Source organism: Staurois parvus, unplaced genomic scaffold, assembly GCF_062004578.1.
Source record: "Staurois parvus isolate SC_StPar_1 unplaced genomic scaffold, SC_StPar_1.0 ptg000090l, whole genome shotgun sequence".
NCBI lineage: Eukaryota > Metazoa > Chordata > Amphibia > Anura > Ranidae > Staurois > Staurois parvus.
The window spans coordinates 24,942,215-24,958,359 of NW_028317886.1; the positions used below are offsets into that span (position 1 = coordinate 24,942,215).

Genomic DNA, 16,145 nt, shown 5'->3' on the forward strand with positions numbered 1-16,145 from the left:
TGGTTCGAGCAATCTTGTGACTTCTATCAGTGTTCAGCAGAGCACTGGTTAAAGCTTGTAGGAGGAGTTTTCTTTCTGCTCTAGGAGGATGCAGAACCCCCGACCTCTGTCTGGACAGTGCTGATTGGCCCTGTGCTGATCACATGCACTCTCCCAAGAAAAAAAAAAAACAACCTCTCTAGCAATACACACTAAACTGAGCATGTGCAGAATGGCTATGGTTCAGTCTGTCTTATCAGGAGATAAGACGTGGACATTTGAACAAGAAAAGGAGCAGAGAAGTCAGGATCAAATGACCTTTTTACACAATGCAGAGGATTAACTCCTTAGGTTCGACAGTGAGTATACCAAGCATGTTTTAATGCACACATAGACTGATTTTACTGATGTGTGTTTAGTAACATTTTAAGAAAATAGATTGTTTTTAGTGAGATATGTTCACTTCAGAGAGTTGGGAAAAGAATACTGTTGCAGAATTTTATATTTCTGGTTCTGCATTTTCCCAATCTTTTCAATTGATTTGGGTCCAGTTTGTAAAAATGTGTCTATAACATGAATTAAACTGCATGCACCTGGTGCAAATGTAACTTTACTTGGGACCCCAATGAAGCAGCATACTGACATTTCCTATACAGAACTAAAGGGGATGAATAGTGGTTTTGTACATAGTTTATTTATTAAGGTAAATATGAAATACTGTATATTGAAAGTATTGTGATCTCATATCAAGCCTACAGCTGGAGATATCTGCTTCTTTCTTTCCAGTTCCTCCTTATCACATGTTTACATAATTCAGGGGCTCTGGCTAAAATTTAAACACACAAGTGAATGAGTCTGAGCAGTGACTCATTTCCATCCCTGGCAGGATTTTAATCAGAGACAGAGGGGCTGATTTACTAAAATCGTAAGAGTGCAAAATCCAGTGCAGCTGTGCATGGTAGCCAACCAACTTCTAACTTCAGCTGGTACAATTAAGCTTTGACAATAAAACCTGGAAGTTGATTGGTTTCTATGCAGACCTGCACCAGATTTTGCACACTCCAGTTTTAGTAAAGCAACCCCAGAGTGTCAGAAAGGAAGCAACTTCTATTGTGCGCAATCGTTAGAAAATACACATCCAATGTTGTGGAAATTGCAGGTCACAGGTGAACCCTGTATTCAATTTGTAAAATATAGAGTGTGTGTGTGTAAAACATTTACAAACCAGTTTTAAAACTTAGAAATAGTGTAATTAATCATATTTATTTCACCAGACTGTCAACTTTACAACAAATTTTGTTTGCAGAAAAATTATTTGAAAACATTCACAAAGACAAAATTTCATATAGAAAACAATCAAAAACAACCGTGTCCATAGCAAAAGTCTGAACAGAGGTGCGATGAGTTGGCTTCAGTCAATAATGGACCTGTTGAACTGAAAGTGGACCTATTCTCACCTCGGCTCCAGTGATGCAGCATCCCGCTGCTCCCCGACCGCTTCCGGGTCTCGATCGCCGGTCGCTGTCATTGGCCGTTGGGGTTGACATCATTCCAGAGCATGTGTGGGAGTGCAGTCAGATTCAACATTGTTGAATTCGTACAGTGAGTTGCACATGCGTGGCTCACTGCACAGAGGTGGTCAGGCAGATAGTAACAAAGCATGTCTCTTCTGCATTAAAATTCCTCCTTCTTCACCATTTGATATTGTTTTTAACCTTAAGTTCCAATTGAAGTTCTTTAAAATCTTGGCTACATTTCCTATTTCAGGTAAAAGTGTAGTGTACTTACAAATTTTTACAGATACAATATGTATAGAGGTTCAGATGTTTTCATACCAGAAAAAGTACATTAAGGTAAAATGTACAATCTATTCTTATATAAAATACTTGTTCATAAGCTGTGTAATATTTTAACTGCTTTCAGAGAAAGCTTTTAGTAATATATCTGCTGCCAGGCTGGGTGACAGGACACCAGTGAGGACCTGCCCTTCCAGGAGAGGTAGCTTATGTTTAACAGCAGGATGGTTCTTAAAATGTAAGAGAACGTTCTCCTGAATTAAGTTCCACATCCACACCTTTTGCTGAGCCCTGCGCCTGGTTAGCAGTTCTGTGCTTTCCAGCATGGTGCTCTGAAAGTCTGTCATTTTCTTCCACAGTTCTGGAATGCCTTCTCCAGTCTTAGCAGAGATACGAACAACCTGGAGTAGAAATTGAGATTAAATGGTAATATCTTCTCCAACACAGCTGAATCAAGTGGAACAACTATATGGACATACGTATTCAATAAGCAAAAATGACCGCACTGTAATATAGGTGCACTAAGCAATAACCAGTCAGCAGGCATGCTGGCTGCATAACCTGGAAATAACTCACATGATGATTTGCTATGTTATAAGGAAAATGTAGAAATGTTAATTGTGCCTAGGCAGAACCCAAAATGAACATTTTGTCTAAATTCCTCCAAAAATACTGCCCTTACTGGTATGTGAGGGTGCCTAAGCACTCCTGTATATATGAACTGTGAGATGAAATGCTCTGCTACCTCAGACTTCTAGTCTCAGGAGATTTGGCGGGATGTTTGGGAAGGTTACTGCTGTGCTGCTCACTCTTGTTTCTGCTGGAAGCTCTGATATAAGGAAATGACTCTAACAAGATGGCCGCCAACACAGCGATTCAATGCAGAAGAAGGCATGGAAAGTCGGTAATGCGGAAAAGGTCAGATGTCTGGAGACCACAGGCAATGCTGGCAATTTTGTCCTCTGCCTGCTTTTTGGGCACAGCTTCCTTTAAGACCAAAAGTCTGGTTGCATTGGGTTGAGGCGCATACTCCTTCACAGTCTGGTAAAGATTTTCTAGAACCAAGCTTTGTATTAACAGTAACTCAAGTCTTTTAACAAAAAGAACAGTAATAACCAATGCCATCTCCATCACACACCATTATGGGTACATAGGATATGAAGAATTCTATTCTAACTGTATATCAGCAACAAATCATGTTAGCATGGAGGTCTTGGTAAATCTGAAACGTATTTCAGTGATTTATAATATTGCTGTAAACATGTGCTCAGTACACAATGCACATCTTACCAAAAACATTTAAGCAAAATTGTAATAAAATCTGTATGGGAAAGCCATCAAATTATTTTTGTCTTTTTATTGTTGCATGACAGGCAGACAGTACAGTTTATCATATAACACAGATATTTATAGTTGTGAGAAAAGGTTTATGAACCACCTTGGATTCAGCTGGATTGTGGCATAAATGGCTCCTAGTAAGCTGATCCTGTATTTAGCCACAGCATTATAATGGCTCATTTGAATGGGTGCTGTTTTTCTGTGTTTGACGTGCATTTATATTGCACCTCAAAGGCGGGTCAGCAGAATCCCATTGACTTTAACTGAGCAGTACACACGGCAGTTCAGAGGCAGTGTTTGACTTACTTTGTGCTGTGTTTCTATGTCCTATGAAGAAGCCTTTGAGCTACAAGCAAAGCAGGTCAATCATAACCTTTTCTTGTCAAATGTTGCGTTTTCCATTTGAACGCAGAAGCATACATTTTAAGGGAAAAAATTGCTGTTTGACTAGAATGCCAGTCAACATGAGCCCTTAAGATTTCAAAATGCTAGAGGCAAATAGTGTCTATTTTTCTTTTTGTACAAAGTGTATTATACTAGGGTTCATGTCAAGCGGTGTTTTAGTCATACACTACATTTTCCATTCAAATGCATGCAGCTGCGTTCAAATGTAAAACACGGTGCTTGACAAGAAAAGTCTGCATTTGACCTCCTTTGCTTGCAGTTCTAATGCATCTTAATAAGACACACTCGGGTGAATTCACAAAGGGTGTCATAAACAGCCTTTAGAATTCCATTGGGACGCAACACTGAAAGTGCTGGTGCCCAATTCATGTACCTGTCAGACAGATACATGAATATGTCCGTGTCTGCACTGCAGAAATAGCGTCCACATTGGACATTCCTTCCTCAGAGCACTTACTCCCATCCACTGCGCCTGTCACACTTACAGCTGCATGGCCAAGAATTTTTATACTAGGGATGGGTGGTGCCTGATGAGGAACCAAGACAATATTTCCCCATAAGGTCTGCTTCACTTCTGATTGACAGTTTATGGAAGTGGGCTGATCCATAGCAGTTATTCAGCCCAATAGCAGCTTTCAAATCCACCCACTGCTGTGCGCAGTCAATCAAAAATAAGGCGGACCTGATAGGGAGCTAGTCTCTCAGCTCCCATCAGCCTCCACCCCACCCAGTCATGATTCATTTTCCAAATTTGGGTAATGATATCATCTGTATCCTCAGACCTTTTGTTTATATTTAGCTTTTGGCCTGGGAGTCTCCTGGCTGATAGCTAAATGGGGCCGGAAAAACGATTCTCAGCACAGGCACTGTCCGCTCTGAGTATTGGTGTACCTCAGTACACCATATCAGAGTTGGTCATAATTACTGCAAGTTCCTTAATCTGAGAACTGGCGATAATCCTTTAGGAATCTGTCACTATGTCACTATCTGATTCTACAAATTCTTAAAGTAGTGGTAGTAAGAACTACCTGAATTTGCCTGGTGTTACTAATGTTACTGACACAGGAGCAAATGCTTGCCTGAATTAGGTGCAAGTGTTTCTTAATGGAGCTACTGCCAGAAATCTGCATTAAGGCTATATTGAATTCCCCCACAATCCATGAATGTGTCCAATGTGAGCAGGAAGCAGGCCAAAATTCAGCTTCTAAACTGCCATGAGTACTGCTCAATTAAAATCAGTGGGATTTTGCTGACCTGTGTTTGAGGCGCATTCCAAAACACATGAAACGTAAGAAAATAAATGCCTACTGACATGAGCCCTACTATTGAAAAAAAAAAAAAACACCCAAAAACAAACAATGGTCACTGGATGCAAATCAGGCGCTCTAGTCAACTCAAGTGTGAGTTTGCTTTACGGCCTAAAAAAGCCCACCAATTTGGTTACCTGCTTTTCAATATGTTGACCTTCCAAGAAGCATACAAGGGGATGATGTACAAACCTCAAATGAGTAAGAGACCTAAGTGACAGCTAAGGATCTGCAGGCATCACATTTAAGTCTACTATAAGAGGAGGAAACCACCATTCTCCAAAAGTACACTGCTATCTGGCTTCCAAGATGTCTAAGGAAATTCTAGAATACAGGTCTGATTTATGGATTAAAAGCCAAATGGTTCAAACAGAGGTCTATATTTTAGAATGGTTTGGTTAAACTGCAGACAATGTAACTAATATACTATTTGGAGAATAACACTCTAAAATGGACAGACAGACACACACACACCCCTTGAAATTTTCCACATTTTGTCATGTTACAATCAAAAACGTAAATGTATTTTATTGGGATTTTATGTGATAGAACAACACAAAGTGGCACATAATTGTGAAGTTGAAGGAAAATGATAAATTGTTTTCAAATGTTTTTACACATAAATATCTAAAAAGTGTGGCATGCATCCATTCAGCCCCCCTGAGTCAATACTTTTTTAGAACCACCTTTCACTGCAATTACAGCTGCAAGTCTTCTTGGGTATGTCTCTACCAGCTTTGCCCATCTAGAGAGTGACATTTTGCCCATTTTTCTTTGCAAAATAGCTCAAGCTCTGTCAGATTGGATGGAGAGCGTCTGTGAACAGTAATTTGCAAGTCTTACCAAAAAGTTTCAATTGGATTTAAGTCTCGACATTGACTGGGCCATTCTAACACATGAATATGCTTTGATCTAAACCATTCCATTGTAGCTCTGGCTGTACATTTAGGGTTGTTGTCCTGCTGAAAAGTGAACCTCTGCCCCAGTCTCAAGTCTTTTGCAGACTCTAACAGGTTTTCTTCTAAGATTGCCCTGTATTTGGCTCCATTTATCTTCCCATCAACTCTGACCAGCTTCCCTGTCCCTGCTAAAGGAAAGCATTCCCACAACATGATGCTGCCACAACCATGTTTCACGGTGGGGATGGTGTATTCAGGGTGATGTGTTTTTTAGTTTTCTGCCACACATAGTGTTTTGCAGTGTTTTTCTCATCTGACCAGAGCAGCTTCTTCCACATGTTTGCTGTGTCCCCCACATGGCTTCTTGCAAACGGGACTTCTTATGGCTTTCTTTCAACAATGGCTTTCTTCTTGTCCCTCTCCCATAAAGGCCAGATTTGTGGAGTGCATGACTAATAGTTGTCCTGTGGACAGACTCTCCCACCCACCTGAGCTGTGGATCTCTGCAGCTCCTCTAGAGTTACCATAGGCCTTTTTGCTGCTTCTTTGATTAATGCTCTCCTGGCCCGGGATGTCAGTTTAGGTGGACGGCCATGTCTTGGAAGGTTTGCAGTTGTGCCATACTCTTTCCATTTTCAGATCATGGATACAGTAGTGCCATGAGATGTTCAAAGCTTGGGATATTTTTTTATAACCTAACCCTGCTTTAGACTTCTCCACAACTTTATCCCTGGCCTGTCTGGTGTGTTCCTTGGCCTTCATGATGCTGTTTGTTATTATTATTATTATTATTATACAGGATTTATATAGCGCCAACAGTTTGCGCAGCACTTTACAATATAAGGGAGACAGTACAATTACAATACATTTCAGTACAGAAGGAATAGGAGGGCCCTGTTTGTGGAGCTTACAATCTAAAGGAAGGGGGAGGTGATACAAGTGATACAAAAGGTGATAGCTGCGGGGAATGATCTAGCGGAGGTGATTCAAGTACAGTTCTTAGGTGGAGGTGGTGTAGGCTTCCCTGAAGAAGTGAGTTTTCAAAGATCGCCTAAAGGCAGACAGGGTGGGGGCTGACCGGACATACTGTGGTAGGGAGTTCCAGAGGATGGGAGAGGCTCTGGAGAAGTCCTGGAGGTGAGCGTGGGAGGAGGTAATGAGGGAGCTAGAGAGGAGGATATCATGGGAGGAGTGGAGTGGGCGATTTGGGCGGTATCTGTGGATGAGGTCGGTGATGTAGCTAGGGGCAGTGTTGTGGATGGCTTTGTAAGCTGCGGTTAGTATTTTGAATTTTATACGTTGGGTTAGTGGAAGCCAGTGGAGGGATTGGCAGAGAGGGGCAGCAGTCGCTGATCGGTTGGTAAGGTGTATGAGTCTAGCAGCAGCATTCATAATAGACTGAAGGGGGGATAGCCTGTGTGATGGTAGACCAGTGAGGAGGGAGTTGCAGTAATCGAGGTGGGATATAACCAAGGCATAGATGAGTTGTTTTGTGGTGTCATTGGTCAGGAAGGGGCGGATTTTGAAAATGTTCCGGAGGTTGAGACGGCAGGATTTAGCCAGTGAGTGGATGTGGGGCCCAAAGGAGAGGTCAGAGTCTAGGATTACGCCTAGCACCCTGGCATGAGGGGAAGGACCAATGGTTGTGCTGTTGATCTTAATGGTAAAGTCGTGAGTGGGGGATAGGGGAGGAGGAAATATTACAAGCTCAGTTTTTGAAAGATTTAGTTTAAGGTAGTGATGTGATATCCATGCTGATATGTCGCTCAGTAGATTTGTGATACGTGAGGAGGTTGAAGGGGTGAGCTGGGGAGTGGAGAGATAGATCTGGGTGTCATCAGCATAGAGGTGGTATTGGAAGCCATGGGAGTTTGTTCACTAATGTTCTCTAACAAACCTCTGAGGGCTTCACAGAACAGCTGAAGGCAATTGGTTCCACTAGATTTTAGTTAGGGGTATCAGAGTAAAGGGGCATGAATACAAAGGCACACCACACTTTGCAGATATTTGTAAATAATTTTGAAAACCATTTATCGTTTTCCTTCCACTTCACAATTATGTGCCATTTTTGTGTTGGTCTATCACAGAAAATCCCAATAAAATACATTTACATTTTTGGTTGTAACATAACAAAATGTGGACAATTTCAGGGGGTATGAATACTATTCCAAGGCACTGTGTACATATACAGTGGGGCAAAAAAGTATTTAGTCAGCCATCAATTGTGCAAGTTCTCCCACTTAAAAAGATGAGAGAGGCCAGTAATTGGCATCATAGGTAGACCTCAACTATGAGAGACAAAATGAGAAAAAAAATCCAGACAATCACATTGGCTGATTTGGAAAACATTTATTTGCAAATTATGGTGGAAAATAAGTATTTGGTCACTATCAAAAGTTCATCTCAATACTTTGTTATATATCCTTTGTTGGCAATGACAGAGGTCAAACGTTTCCTGTAAGTCTTCACAAGGTCGGCACACACTGTTGCTGGTATGTTGGCCCATTCCTCCATGCAGATCTCCTCTAGAGCAGTGATGTTTTGGGGCTGTCGCACGGACTTTCAACTCCTTCCAAAGGTTTTCTATGGGGTTGAGATCTGGAGACTGGCTAGGCCACTCCAGGACCTTGAAATGCTTCTTACGAAGCCACTCCTTCGTTGCCCGGGCGGTATGTTTGGGATCATTGTCATGTTGTAAGACCCAGCCACGTTTCATCTTCAATGCCCTTGCTGATGGAAGGAGGTTTGCACTCAAAATCTCACGATACATGGCCCCATTCATTCTGTCCTGTACATGGATCAGTCGTCCTGGTCCCTTTGTGGAGAAACAGCCCCAAAGCATGATGTTGCCACCCCCATGCTTCACAGTAGGCATGGTGTTCTTTGGATGCAACTCAGCATTCCTCCAAACACGACGAGTTGTGTTTCTACCAAACAGTTCTATTTTGGTTTCATCTGACCATATGACATTCTCCCAATCCTCTACTGGATCATCCAAATGCTCTCTAGCAAACTTCAGACGGGCCTGGACATGTACTGGCTTAAGCAGGGGGACACGTCTGGCACTGCAGGATCTGAGTCCCTGGCGACGTAGTGTGTTACTGATGGTATCCTTTGTTACGCTGGTCCCAGCTCTCTGCAGGTCATTCACTAGGTCCTCCCGTGTGGTCCTGGGATTTTTGCTCACCGTTCTTGTGATCATTTTGACCCCACAGGCTGAGATCTTGCGTGGAGCCCCGGATCGAGGGAGATTATCAGTGGTCTCGTATGTCTTCCATTTTCTAATTATTGCTCCCACAGTTGATTTGTTCACACCAAGCTGCCTGCCTATTGCAGATTCAGTCTTCCCAGCCTGGTGCAGGTCTACGATTTTGTTTCTGGTGTTCTTCGACAGCTCTTTAGTCTTCACCATAGTGGAGTTTGGAGTGTGACTGTTTGAGGTTGTGGACAGGTGTCTTTTATACTGATAACAAGTTCAAACAGGTGCCATTGATACAGGTAATGAGTGCAGGACAGAGGAGCCTCTTAAAAAAGAAGGTACAGGTCTGTGAGAGCCAGAAATCTTGCTTGTTTGTAGATGACCAAATACTTATTTTCCACCATAATGTGCAAATAAATTCTTTCCAAATCAGCCAATGTGATTGTCTGGATTTTTTTTCTCATTTTGTCTCTCATAGTTGAGGTCTACTTATGATGCCAATTACAGGCCTCTCTCATCTTTTTTAGTGGGAGAACTTGCACAATTGGTGGCTGAATAAATACCCTTTTGCCCATTGTGTATATATATATATATATATATATATATATATATATATATATATAAGGGATTCTATAAACTTTCTACCAGTTCACTTGACTATTCAATTCATCAATTCAGTTCAAGCGAAAGCGGTATTTCAGATATAGGTTTTTGGATAGTTTGGAGACTTCTCACTCACTTTGGTAGACCAGGCCATGGACTGGAATTAAATCAAGCTCACCACTGCATGTTTTAAGACATTTGCCATGATGTTTCCTATAAACCACCCAGCCAAGATAAAATAAAATGTGTATTTTGCTGACCAACCCCTGTGTATATTACTTTTCAACGTCTATTGTCTCAACAAATACTCATAAATGTATACATATAATAAATATTAAAGTGAAAAATATTAAACCAAAATTCTGGAGTCCTTTCCACAAAATCTCTGTAATCTAAAAACTCTGATGTGATGGCTTTTTATTCTTCAAATAATATCATTTTATGCATGAATTGTTGCATGAGGGAGTTATAGGTACCGTGGGATTATTCTCATATTTAGTCTTACCCAACCAAGACAGGGTTACAGCCATGATGTTTAGAATGTGCTCTTGAACTTACTTAAATGTTTAACCCTTAAAGCCTTTACTATACTTGTTCATTAAAAAAAAAAAAGACAATGCAAATTGTTGTGTGTGTTTAATACAAATGTCTATTATTGCCACTGTTGATCAAATCACATTTCAGTAGCCATTTGCACAGCAAATGTATAAGGGCTCACAAACACCTTCTCACAGCTGTATATGAAATTACAGATTCTAAATGAAAGAAAAGCGGAAAAAGACCTATTCTTCTACTGTCTACCTGAATTCACCCAGCCTTTTGTGATACACTTTTGCCCCAACACCAAACATATGTTATAGCAATATCCCTTCTACTACCTTACCTCAGGCTTCCAGATTTTACAACGTTTTCTGAGCAACTTCAAAGCACTAACATACTCTGCTTGAATCTTTCTTGCTGGTATTAGCAAATTCCCATCAGCTTTTGTTATCACGACCAGGTCTGCCATTTCAACGATGCCCCTTTTAATGCCCTGCAAAGACAAGAGAAAATTGTTTACTTACTCACACTCTGCCAAGAGAAAGCAGCTTTTTAGGAAACAATCATGAGAATGGTCCACTATGCAAATGCCTGTCGCCACTTATAAAATGACATCTATGCAATGACAGGCATATATTATACAGTCATGGTCAAAAATATTGGCACCCCTGCATTTCTGTCAGCTAATGCACCACTTCGCCCAGAAAATTGTTGCAATTACAAATGCTTAGGCTTTTTCATGTTTATTTCTTTTGTTTGTATTAGTATGACATTAAGTGGAGAAAAAAAAAAGCCAAATCTGACACATTTCACGCAAAACTCCAAAATGGACTGGACAAAATTGTTGGTATCTCAAAATTGTAAGAAATAATTGCATTCCAAGTTTGTGATGCTCCTGCAATTTGTAATTAAATTCACCTGCATCAATTAACAGGTGCCAACAAATATAAAAATCACACTGATGACCAGCTAAAATGGTGAAAAATGTACTCAACCTTTCTGTTGTATCACAAGTGTAATAAAAGCGCCACACCCTTAATACTTTAAGAAACCTTTCTGTTGTGTGTCTTTGTATGCCACATGGAGCATGGAGAAGAGAAAGAGCAGCAAAGAATTGTCTGAGGATTTGAGAACAAAAATTGTGGAAAAGCATGGACAACCTCAAGGTTACAAGTCCATCTCCAGAGATCTTAATGTTCCTGTGTCCACTGTGTGCAACATTGTCTAGAGGTTTACTCCCATGTCACTGTAGCTAATCTCCCAGCATATGGATGAAAGAGAAAAATTGATCAAAGAAGGATTGTTTGAATGGTGGATAAAGAACCTTGTTCAACTTCCAGACAAATTCAAGCTGACCTTCAGACACAGGGTACATCTGTGTCATCTCGCACTATATGCCACCATCTGAATGAAAAGGGACGCTATGGTAGGTGACTCAGGAGGACCCCAACTGCTGACACAGAAACATAAAAAAGCCAGATTGGAATTTGCCAAAACTTACCTGAGGAAGCCAAAATCCTTTTGGTACAATGTGCTGTGGACGAACAAAACAAACTTACAGCTTTTTTGTAAAGCCCATCATTCTACTGTTTTCAGAAAAAGCAATGAGGCCTTAAAGAAAAGAATACAGTCCCTACAGTCAAACATGGTGGAGGTTCAATGATGTTTTGGGGTTGCTTTGCTGCTCCAGGCAGTGGATGTCTTGTCCGCATGCATGGCATTATGAAATCTGACGACTACCAAAGAATACTGGGGTGCAATGTCGGGCCCAATGGCAAAAAGTTCAGTCTCCGTCAGAGGTCATAGGTCTTACAGCAGGACAATGACCCAAACACATGACAAAAAGTACCCAGAAATGATTTCAGACAAAGCTCAAGAGTACTGTACTGGCCAGCAATGAGTCCAGATCTAAATCCCATAGAGCACCTGTGGAGAGATCTCAAAATGACAGTTAGGAAAAAGAACCCTTCCAATTTGAGAGACCTGGACCAGTTGGCGAAAGAAGAATGGTCCAAAATTTCAGTAGAGAGGTGTAAGAAACTCATTGTTGGTTACAGGAAGCAATTGATTTCAGTTATTTTTTCCACGGGGTGTGTTAGCAAATATTAAATTGAGGGTGGCAATAATTTTGTCCAGTCCATTTTTGGGGTTTTGCATGGAATGTGTCAAATTTGGCTTTTTGTTTCTCCACTTTTTTGTGTCATACCAAAACAAAAAAAAGAAATAAACATGAGAATGTCTAAACATTTGTAATTGCAACAGTTTTCTGGGTGAAGTGGTACATTATCTGACAGAAATGCAGGGGTGCCAATATTTTTGGCCATGACTGTATATTTATCCATATTTGTAATGCAGCAAAATGATGGATTTATATTTTAAAGAGAAAACACATCATCAGTAGGCATAGAATAATCTAAAGGACATTAAAGAATTACCTTAAACTACTTCCCATCTTAAATATGTAATGAAAATATTATTTTGTCTAAAGGGATTTGACAGAAAGTGGACCTAATCTCAGGCAAATCTATGTTTCAGACAATACAAGTTAGTTGTAGAATACAGAGCACTGACTGCAGGAATTCTGCAGTTGCGCTTTTGCCAAGGAGTTCTTTGTCATCCATTCCACAGCGAGTAGAAATAGTAGACAGTTACCATATTAGCGGAGGAAAAAGGTATTGCTGGGCAGCTCTACATGTTCTTACACCGCACCCTCTGATCAGGCCATTCATTTAGTACAGTGATCAGAAGCTGCAGTAGATGGGATGTGCCTCTAATAAACTAAAACTCTCGATAGGCTCCTCCAAGGCTACAAAAACAAAGTGAGCCTAGGCACGATCATATGTGCAAGAGGGCCTAAGCTGGTTCTCTTCAGGAACTAAAAATACTAAAGGTGTGCATGCGTAATTGGGGATGGACTAGAATTTGAAGAGCGGAAGTGAAGTACTCAATGAAATCAAGAAAACAATAGGTCTATAAAACAGTGTTTAACCTCTTGCTACCCATTTAACGCGTATGTGTGGTGGTTTCTGTGCTGTGAAAACACTTCCAGCACAGTGACCACGCTGTCAAAAATGGGACTGGCTGTGTGGGAAGGGGTTAATATTAACTTACAGCTCACAAAAAAAATTAAGAAATCCACGAGTCCAATCACATATCTGCACTTAAAAAAGCTACAAACTGTGCCTATAGTAAATCAAGAGCCATGGACTAGGTTCTTTCCTATGGAGTTTTGTGTGGTGGGCTTTAAAAAAAATTCTGGTGCAGTAACCAGCAAGTGTGTATCTTGCTACACATTTTAATGTGTTTAGCTGCAAACAAAATATCTCTTCCTTAAAAGAAACGTAAAAAAATACACCCCAAACAAACCATGGTGTATGAAATAAAAACCTAAACAACTCCAGGAAAATGAAAAAAAAAAATCTTCTGAGTTACAAATAGTTAAATGTCTGAAGGTTTTTACCATCTCCTGGATTGATGGCTGTTATTTATAATTTACACTTTCATTGAAGGTTGATAGCATGCCTTTCGCTTCTGGCACACCAACAGCAGCTTGCAGCTCTCCTGTACACAAGAGGTCAAGTTGTCTGCCTCCCCTCTCAACGGTCCATTTACAGGACTCTTTGTATTTTGTGATTAGATGCATATCGTTTCATGGAAATGAAAATTATCAACCTACAGAGAACTGAATTCGAAGGCCCCCCCGAAAACCAAAGTGAAAAAATTATGCAGCAGGCTAGTCCATTTTGCTGAAATTTCTTTGCAGCAACTCAAAATGGTACTCAGTAGTTTGTATGGACTCCACGTGCTTGTATTCATGCCTGACAACGTCAGGGCATGCTCCTAATGAGATGACGGATGGTGTCCTGGGGTATTTCCTCCCAGATTGGGACCAGGGCAGTCCTGGACAGTCTAAGATACAACCTGGTAGCGTCGGATGGACCGAAACATAATATCCCAGAGGTGTTCTATTGGATTTAGGTCAGGCAAGTGTGGGGGCCATTCAATGTTATCAATTCCTTCATCCTCCAGGAACTGCCTGCATGCTCTCGCCGCATGAGGCCAGGCATTGTCGTGCACCAGGAGGAACCCAGAACCCATTGCACCAGTGTAGGGTCTGACAATGGATCCAATGATTTCATTCTGATACTTAATGGCAGTCAGGGGGGTGCCATTGTCTAGCCCAGGGGTCTCTAAACTTGCTAAACAAAGGGCCAGCTTACTGTCCTTCAGACTTTAGGGGGGCCGGAGTGGCCCGTGAGTACAAAATGTCCCAGCGAAAGTAGGAGTAAAAAAACATGACAAAGTTTGTAGTCAGTGGAAGGAGGAATAGTGTCCAGTCATTGGTATTAGTTGGAGGAATAGTGCCCCATCACTGGTATTGGCAGAATAGTGCCCCATCATAGATATTAGTGGGATGAATAATGCCCCATCATTGATGACAGTGGGAGAAATCGTGCCCCATCACTATTTGTCAGTGGGAGGAATAGTGCCTCAACATTGGAACCAGTGAAAGAATAGTGCCCCTTAATTGGTATTGGTTGGATGAATAGGGCCCCATCATTGGTGCCAGTGGGATGAATAGTGCTCCATCATTGGTGACAGTGGGATGAATAGTGCCCAAACATTGGTATTAGAGGGAGGAATAATACTCTATTATTGGTATTAGTTGTAGGAATAGTGCCTAATTGTTTATATCAGTGGGAGTAATTGTGCCCTATCATTGGTGCCAGTAGAAGGAAAAATGCCCCATTGTTGGTGTCAGTGAGAGGAATGGTTCCGCACTGTTGGTGCCAGTGTAAGAAATGGTGCTTCCTTGTTGGTGTCAGGGGGAGGAAAAGTACCCTGAGAGCTGGATAGAAGCAAACAAAGGGCCGCATTCGGCCCATGGCCGCAGTTTGGAGACCACTGGTCTAGCCTGTAGAGGTCTGTGCATCCCTCCATGGATATGCCTCCCCAGACCATCACTGACCCACCGCCAAAACGGTCATGCTGAACGATGTTACAGGCAGCATAAAGTTCTCCACGGCTTCTCCAGACCCTTTCACACCTGTCACGTGGTCAGGGTGAACCTGCTCTCATCTGTGAAAAGCACAGGGTACCAGTGGCAGACCTGCCAATTCTGGTGTTCAATGGCAAATGCCAATCGAGCTCTATGGTGCCAGGCGGTGAGCACAAGGCCCACTAGAGGATGTCAGGCCCTCAGGCCACCCTCATGAAGTCTGTTTCTGATTATTTGGTCACAGACATTCACATCAGTGGCCTGCTGGAGGTCATTTTGTAGGGCTCTGGCAGTGCTCATCCTGTTCCTCCTTGCACAAAGGAGCAGATACCGGTCCTGCTGATGGGTTAAGGACCTTCTACGGCCCTGTCCAGCTCTCCTAGAGTAACTGCCTGTCTCCTGGAATCTCCTCCAAGCTCTTGAGACTGTGCTGAGAGACACAGCAAACCTTCTGGCATTGGCAAGTATTGATGTGCCATCCTATAGGAGTTGGACTGCCTGCACAACCTCTGTAGGGTCCAGGCATCACCGCATGCTACGACTAGTGATAATGATCCTAGCAAAATGCAAAACTAGTGAAAAACAGTCAGAAAAGATGAGTAGGGGAAAAAATGTCTGTGGTCTCCATCTGTAAAACTATTCCTGTTTTGGGGGTCGTTTCATTGTTGCCCATCTAGTGCACCAAAGCAGCTGAATAAGGTTGCCACCTCATCCCTTTAAAACCGAACACGTATTAATTACACAGTATCTGAGGCTAAATGAATGCAGATAAGGCTCTAGGTGAGTTTAATTACCACCTTATCAGCCAGAACCTGTGTAAATAAAACGTATTTGGTTTTAAAGGGATGAGGTGGCAACCCTACTGCTGAAACTGATTAACAACCCCCCTGCTACTTAACTGACCAGATCAATATCCCAGGAGTTTAATTGACTTGATGCTTAATTTTTTTGAGCAGTGTATTTATAACCCAGCAGAGTTTTTTAAAAAAAAATTCTGGAGTTCTTCTTTAACACTGCATATGAAAAAAGCATTGTGTGAATGGGCCCTATAGGTAGCGATAGCGACCGGAAATGGGGACA

At 41.6% G+C, this 16,145-nt stretch overlaps 1 protein-coding gene across 2 annotated transcripts in view; it reads right to left on the bottom strand.

Moving 5' to 3' along the window:
• Positions 1-1,223: 1,223 nt before the first annotated feature.
• The window catches only part of MMAA (metabolism of cobalamin associated A), a 40,393-nt gene continuing 25,471 nt past the window's right edge, over positions 1,224-16,145 (bottom strand). For both annotated transcript variants that reach the window (XM_089670491.1, XM_089670490.1), the window contains exons 6-7: positions 10,410-10,559; positions 1,224-2,176 (exon numbers count right to left, since the gene is read on the bottom strand). In XM_089670491.1, coding sequence (XP_089526617.1) covers positions 1,889-2,176; positions 10,410-10,559 — 438 coding nt within the window. In that variant the 3' untranslated portion in view covers positions 1,224-1,888. The remainder of the gene's footprint in view (positions 2,177-10,409; positions 10,560-16,145) is intronic.